General features: G+C 47.1%; 1 protein-coding gene across 1 annotated transcript in view; it reads left to right on the top strand.

The window, feature by feature from the left end:
- Positions 1 to 7,349, top strand: part of GANC (glucosidase alpha, neutral C) — a 51,275-nt gene that overhangs the window by 39,599 nt on the left and 4,327 nt on the right. The window contains exons 20-21 of the mRNA XM_084630131.1: positions 5,675 to 5,749; positions 6,584 to 6,697. Of these exons, the coding sequence (XP_084486257.1) occupies positions 5,675 to 5,749; positions 6,584 to 6,697 (189 nt within the window). The remainder of the gene's footprint in view (positions 1 to 5,674; positions 5,750 to 6,583; positions 6,698 to 7,349) is intronic.

Here is a 7,349-nt window from a genome sequence, read left to right as displayed (position 1 = left end):
AGACTGCATTCTTCAGAGCAGGTATTGTCATTTCATCAACTAACACATTTTGGCCACTAGGCCTGGTCTACACTGAGGGGGGGAATCGATCTAAGTTACGCAACTTCAGCTACGTGAATAATGTAGCTGAATTAGACGTACTAAGACCTACTCACCACGGTGTCTTCACTGCGGTGAGTCAACTGCTGCTGCTCCCCCGTCGACTCTTCCTGCGCCTCTCGCGGCGGTGGAGAACAGGAGTCGATGGGAGAGCACACTCGGGTGTCAATTTATCGTGTCTAGACTAGATGTGATAAATCGATTGCTGCCCGCCAATCCGGCGGGTAGTATAGACATACCCTTAGGGTATGTTTACACTATGAAATCAGGTCGATATTATAGAAGTCGATTTTTAGAAATTGATTTTATACAGTTGATTACGTATGTTCACACTAAGCGCAGTAAGTCGGCGGAGTGCGTCCTCACTACCGTGGCTAGCATCAACTTATGGAGTGGTGCACTGTGGGTAGCTATCCTACAGTTCCCACAGTCTCTGCCACCTATTGGAATTCTGGGTTAAGCTCCCAATTCCTGATGGGTCAAAAACACCTGATGGGTGGCTTTGGGAACATGTCGTCAGTCTCCCCTCCCTCTGTGAAAGCAACGGCAGACAGTCGTTTCGTGCCTTTTTTCCATGCGGACTCCATCCTGCTTTCAGCAGACGGTGCAGTAGGACTGCTAACCGTCGTCATCTACCACTTCTGCTGCAGCTCTGCTCTCCTGCTCTCATGAATCCACCTCGCAGGTCCTCTCGTTGTTTTCTATAAATATCTATTTTCATGGCATCCGTCGTCAGCCACTGCTTCTGCTGCAACTCTGCTCTCCTGCAGACGCCATACCATGGCAAGCATGGAGCCCGCTCAGATCACCGCGGCAGTTATGAGCATTGTAAACACCTTGCCTATTATCCTGCAGAATGTGCAGAACCAGAACCTACAAAAGCAGGCGAGGAGGTGACAGCAGCGCGGTGACAAGAGTGATGAGGACATGGACACAGACTTCTCTCAAAGTACGGGCCCTGGCAATTTGGACATCCTGGTGGCAATGGGGCAGGCTCATGCCATGGAACACCGATTCTGGGCCCAGGAAACAAGCACAGACTGGCGGGACCGCATAGTGTTGCAGGTCTGAGACAATTCCCAGTGGCTGCGAAACTTTCACGTGCGTAAGGGCACTTTCATGGAACTTTGTGACTTGCTTTCCCCTGCCCTGAAGCGCAAGAATACCAAGATGAGAGCAGCCCTCACAGCTGAGAAGTGAGTGGCGATAGCCTTCTGGAAGCCTGCAATGCCAGACACCTACCAGTCAGCAGGGAATCAATTTGGAGTGGGCAAAACTACTGTGGGGGCTGCTGTGCTGCAAGTAACCAATGCAATCATTGACCAGCTGCTATCAAGGTTAGTGACTCTGGGAAATGCGCAGGTCATAGCGGATGACTTTGCTGCAATGGGATTCCCTAACTGTGGGGGCTGGGGGAAGCGATAGACGGAACCCATATCCCTATCTTGGGACCGGACCACCTTGGCAGCCAGTACGTAAACCACACGGGGTACTTTTCAGTGGTGCTGCAAGCACTGGTGGATCACAAGGGACATTTCACCAACATCAACGTGGGATGGCCGGGAAAGGTACATGATGCTCGCATCTTCAAGAACTCTGGTCTGTTCGAACAGCTGCAGGAAGGGACTTACTTCCCAGACCAGAAAATTACTGTTGGGGATGTTGAAATGCCTATAGTCATCCGCAGGGACCCAGCCTACCCCTTAATGCCCTGGCTCATGAAGCCGTACACAGGCACCCTGGACACTAGTAAGGAGCAAGTGCAGAATGGTGGTAGCATGTACTTTTGGACGTTTCAAAGCACACTGGCACAGTTTACTGACTTGGTTAGGTCTCAGCACAAGCAATATTCCAATTGCAATTGCTGCTTGTTGTGTGCTCCACAATATCTGTGAGAGTAACGGGGAGACATTTATGGTGGGGTGGGAGGTTGAGGCAACTCACCTGGTGGCCAGTTTCGCACAGCCAGACAACAGGGCGATTAGAAGAGCACAGCAGGGCGCACTGCGCATCAGAGAAGCTTTGAAAGCCAGTTTCATGACTGGCCAGAGTACGGTGTGACAGTTGCGTTTGTTTCTCTTGAAGTTACCTGCCCAGTATATATATGAAAGGAAATAAAGTCACAATTGTTTAAAAAACGTTCTTTATTATTTGTTGCACAAAACATTGAAAGAAATCAGAAGCTAGACTGGGGAGGGGGCAGTATTGGGTTAGGGGGGTGGAGGAGGAGGCAAGGATAAGTCCAGAAACCAAATCAAAATTTAGGATATGCCAGATTTCTGCTGCTTGTGCAATCCTCTGGGGTTGACTGTGTGCATCCCCGTAGCCTTCCCCCACTGTCCCCATGTTCTTGGGCGTCTGGGTGAGGAGGCTGTGGAACTTGGGGAAGAGGGAGGGCGGTTATACAGGGGCTGCAGCAGCAGTCTGTGGTCTTGCTGCCTTTCCCGCATTAGATCCACCATACATGTGGATCTAATGTCATGTCAGTTTGCTCCCCAGTGAGCTTGACCGTAGCATCCTGCCTGCTCTCATTGCGCAAATTCCTCCTCTCTTCGTATTCATGTAATGCTTTACGCGACTCCACAATTGTTTGCCTCCATGCATTCAGCTGGGCCCTATCAGTGAGGGAGGACTGCATGAGCTCAGCGAACATGTCATCCCAAATTCGTTTTTTCCGCCTTCTAATCTGGACCAGCCTCTGGGACGGAGTAGATAGGGGCCGTGTTGAAACATTTGCACCTGCTGCGGGAGGAGAAAAAGGGAGGGTAGTATTTTAAAAGATACATTTTAGAGAACAAAGGGGACACACTTTCTCAGTGAAACAGGCAATTCATAGTACACAGCACATGTTCTTTCTGTACAAGGTCGCATTTTGCCTCTTATACTGAAGTGCCTGCCACTTCAGTGTGAGTAAGCCACCACGTGCAGCTGGGCAACAGAATTCAGCTTGCAGGCAGCCATGGTAAGCCCTAGGGGCACGTGGGGTTCTGCTTCTTCCGCATTCATTTCAATGCTTGCAAACTGCCGAGCCCCCTTTCCCATAGCAAGCAATGCCTGGTGGGTTTGCCATATAAAAGGAGGGCCTGCGGGCTCTCTGGGATGATCGCTTCACACAACACCTCCCCTCCTCCCCCACACCGCATGGCTCTGATGAGGCTCTGAGCAGGGAAGAGCCCTTTAAACTAAATGCGAACAGCCCAGCGTGACTGGGTTTTCCCCCACCCCGCACTGCGTGGCTCCAATCAAGCTGTCACTCACCAGAAGTGCCTTCTCCAGAGTCATGGTCTGGGAGCATGCCTTGGGAGTGGGGGGAGGCTATTGGCTCCAGCGTTAAGAATAGTTCCTGGCTAGGGGGGGAAAACGGATTCCCCACTTGCCACCTGTGCGCTGTCCTCCTCCTCTTCATCCTCCAAAAACTCATCCTCCTTGCTCCGTGCTACTCCCCCCTTGTAAGTGTCCACGGACAGTGGTGGGGTAGTGGTGGCGTCACCCCCCCATGATTGCATGCAGCTCACGGTAGAAGCAGCACGTATGGGGCTGTGACCCAGAGCACCCGTTCGCCCCCCTGGCTTCTTGGTACACTTGCCTGAGCTCCTTGATTTTTGTACGACACTGCTCTGTGTCCCTGGAGTAGCGTCTTTCCGTCATGGCCCTGGAGACTTTAGCGTACGTATTTGTGTTTCTTTTTTTGGAACGTAGTTCTGCCATAACAGATTTGTCTCCCCAACATGCGATGAGATCCAGTACCTCCCGTTCGGCCCATGCTGGAGCTTGTCTGCGAATCCGGGACTGCATGGTCTCCTGTGATGGTGGACTCTGCATGGTCGCCTGTGATGGTGGACTGTGCTGGTAGTCACCTGTGCTGAAGGTGACCAAACAGGAAATTCAAAAGTTCCCAGGGTTTTTACTGCCTACCTGGCTAGTGCATCAGAGTTGAGAGTGTAGTCCAGAGTGGTCACAAGGGAGCATTCTGGGATAGCTCCCAGAGGCCAATAACATCGAATTGCGTCCACAGTACCTGTAACCCGAAACTGCGATCTCGATTTTAGCAGTACTCCACTTGCCGAGGTGGAGTACAGAAATCGGATTAAAGAGTCCTTTAAATCGAAAAAACTGGTTTGGTCATGTGGACGGAATCAGTTTTATTTCAAAGTAACTCAGCTAATTCCGAACTAACCGCGTACTGTAGACCAGGCCGGTTTCAGAATCAGAGACTGTGAGGGTGGTACCTTGGGAAGAGATTTCTTCAGCTTCCATGGCTAAGTGTTGACTAAAATTTTCTCAGCAGCTCAAGTAACTAGATTTCCCACATCACAGGAATCAGCTCTGACAAATGCAACTCATTGCACTGAGTAGGAGCTTGAGATTTAATTTTGGAGGCAGATGAACAGGGAGAAAAGGAGAGGAGGGAATAGCCTTGAAAAGTCAAGTAAAAGCCTGTGGCTCTCCCCAATATGTCTCAGGAACTAGGAGTTCTTTGATCTCTTTGCTTGAGATAAGGCAGAGTATAGAAATATGGGAGAGATTGCTTAGGGTCTCTCTCAGGAAGCTTTGACAAACACTTATTTTTAGTTAAGATTTGTATAGGAATTCACTGCCTACCATGGCTGTAACAGCTAATCTGGTCAGGGACTAGGTTGCAGAGGCACAGGGTACTTTGTATGGTCATTTTTAATGACCTGCTCTTGCAGCATGCTTTGGAATATCCCAATAAATTCAGTCCCAAGTCTGACGTCTAGGTTGTAGTTATTTTGTTTGCCTTATTTTAGTTCTCAAATAATAGAGAAAAGTCCACATTGACCTGCTTTATACGGTTTACAGCATTTACTCAGACAACATCAAAAACTGAATAACCTTACACTGGGGGCATGATCTCTCAAGGACAATGTGAAAATCACATGCTGTTGTGGGTGCCTAAAAACGCATTTGGCTTTTGGTGCATGAGAAGGTTTCAGTTGTCAGACCAGCCTAAATTTAACCCTTCACATGTACTAAACACTGAACTGAAAAGCCCTTTTACTTAACATAAAAAGACTGAAAATTCATGAGAAATAGACAATGTGTTCCTGTTGTCTCTCATACTCATTCCAAAGGCCCTAAAGCCAAAACAATCTAGCAATGGGTACTAAAGAGGTTTGGTCCGTAGCACATACCTCAGGACACAAGTTGGAGGCCTGTAGAAAACTTAGATTATTTTAAGGTACAAATGTGCTTACCCTGGATTTGTTTCTCATAAAGTATTTTTTAAAATAATTTAATTTTAAAATATTTAATTTTAAAATCATTTTGTGAATGACACTGTTGCTTAGCACCTGCAGCAACTTTGAAACCTATTAGAGCAAATGCAACTTCTAGAAAAGGTCATTCTCCATTTTGCGTATCGCACACTTACTAAGTGTCTCGGAAAGCTCTTTGGACTCAGCACACTAAATGCTATTCCTTGCATCACAAGAATACAGTAAAAGACACTGACAGCCAGAGATGAATTCACAAAGCAAAATGCCCCTGCGGAGTTATCAGATCTTTCCATAATATATATCTTATGTTTGTTTCTTCTGCCTTTTCCCCGATGTAGGTTTGGTATGACCTCAGAAGATTTAGACGACTAGACTATCCAGGGACTCTGAAGATCCCAGTAACACTGGAGAGTGTACGTTTTTATTTTGTAACATTGCTTTTATTGTGTTGACAGGTCAAAATAGATCTTCTCTCAAACACTCATAAATCAGAATAGTGACATTAGGCTGCAGTCCTGCAAGGAGAATTAAAATCGCTTCTGTGCAGGAAAAAAAAGCTGCTGTCTTAACTCAAGGCAACAAGGTTCAAAATAAGAAACAACAAAGTGATCCTATGAGCACTGCAGGCTCAGAGAGACAAAGAAGGGGCTAATTACAGCAGAAGAGAACTCCACAGTGAACCCCCTTTCACCTCCAAATCACCTCCCACTTAGAGGGAGTATTTAGTAGAAATGCTGAAAGTGCAGAAAGTATTTCAACAGTGTTCGTAGCAAAGGAGGGGGTCACTTGGACAGCCTCACATTTCTAGGTGGGGCTTCCTACTATTCAACCACTACATGAAAGTCAGCACTGGACTCTCAGTGCCCATTATCCATGTAAGTTATAACAATTGTTGTACCAGAGGAGGGCAATGGACTGTCTTTGTCAGTATCCCGTGTCCTTCATTCAGATGGACCCAGTTACACCATGGCCCCCAATATATGTTGCTGTTTGAGAAGACAGACACCGTACAGGGTGGGCACTCTCAGTAAATGTTGTTGGGATGATTTTGAGACAGGAAAAACACATGGGAAGATGACTTGTAAGCAGAATAGAGTTTATTCATCAACGTGCTGTCTGCTGAAGTTCTCTATAGGTAATAAAAAACAGCTGCAGTTTTCCCCCCAAAAGGCTAAAATTAAATGATCAGAGAATAGCACTAAGATTTCTACACTTGAATTCTTCTACCCTGGCTTTGTTATTGATAGATTCCAGTGTTCCAGCGAGGTGGGAGTGTGGTGCCCCTTAAGACCACAGTAGGAAGATCCACTGAATGGATGACAGATATTTCTTATGAACTCCGTGTTGCTCTGGATTACAAGGTACTCTGGGATTACATTTAGTTTATACACCTGTCTTTTTATCCCTTCTTCCTGTCTCTTTTGGTCTCATCAGATCTGTGCTCCTCTTTGCTCTCTGCAGCCTCTTTCTCTAGCAGTAGGACCTGCTTTATAGGGAACAGGAGGTCTCCTTCTGCCAGTTCAACCAGCACAGTTCGGTCCTTGCCTACACACCAGCTAGAAGAAGAGCCAGTCTCCTCCAGATTGCTGTGGAGAAACTTGGCCCTCTTCTCACTTGTCTAGGCTCCACTCTTTGTGCTGGGCTTCATGCCAGAGCACACAAACTGTTCGTTCAGCAGAAGACTAGGATTTCTGTACAAGTAGAGCATTTCCTGACCTTCCCCTTGCCCTTCCTCTCCTTGTCAGCCACCTTCCCTCCAGCAGCTTGGAGGAAAAAGAGTGGTGGATTGCTTCAGGCCATAAACTTCCTCTTCAGAACCAGAAAGAACAAATTCAGCAACTGTCCTTTTAAATACAACCCAATAGCAGAAAGTACTGCACAGACACCACGATGAATTTACAAATCCATAACATCCAGAATGCTCTTTTAGTAATGCTGGATTGTTCTTCATGGGAATATTTTAACCTACCAGAGATCATAACGGTTCTAGTGGCTTGTAACTGTTTACTTCAG

This window comes from Lepidochelys olivacea, assembly GCF_965140295.1.
Source record: "Lepidochelys olivacea isolate rLepOli2 genome assembly, chromosome: 6".
NCBI lineage: Eukaryota > Metazoa > Chordata > Testudines > Cheloniidae > Lepidochelys > Lepidochelys olivacea.
This window is presented reverse-complemented; position numbering and strand designations above follow the sequence as displayed.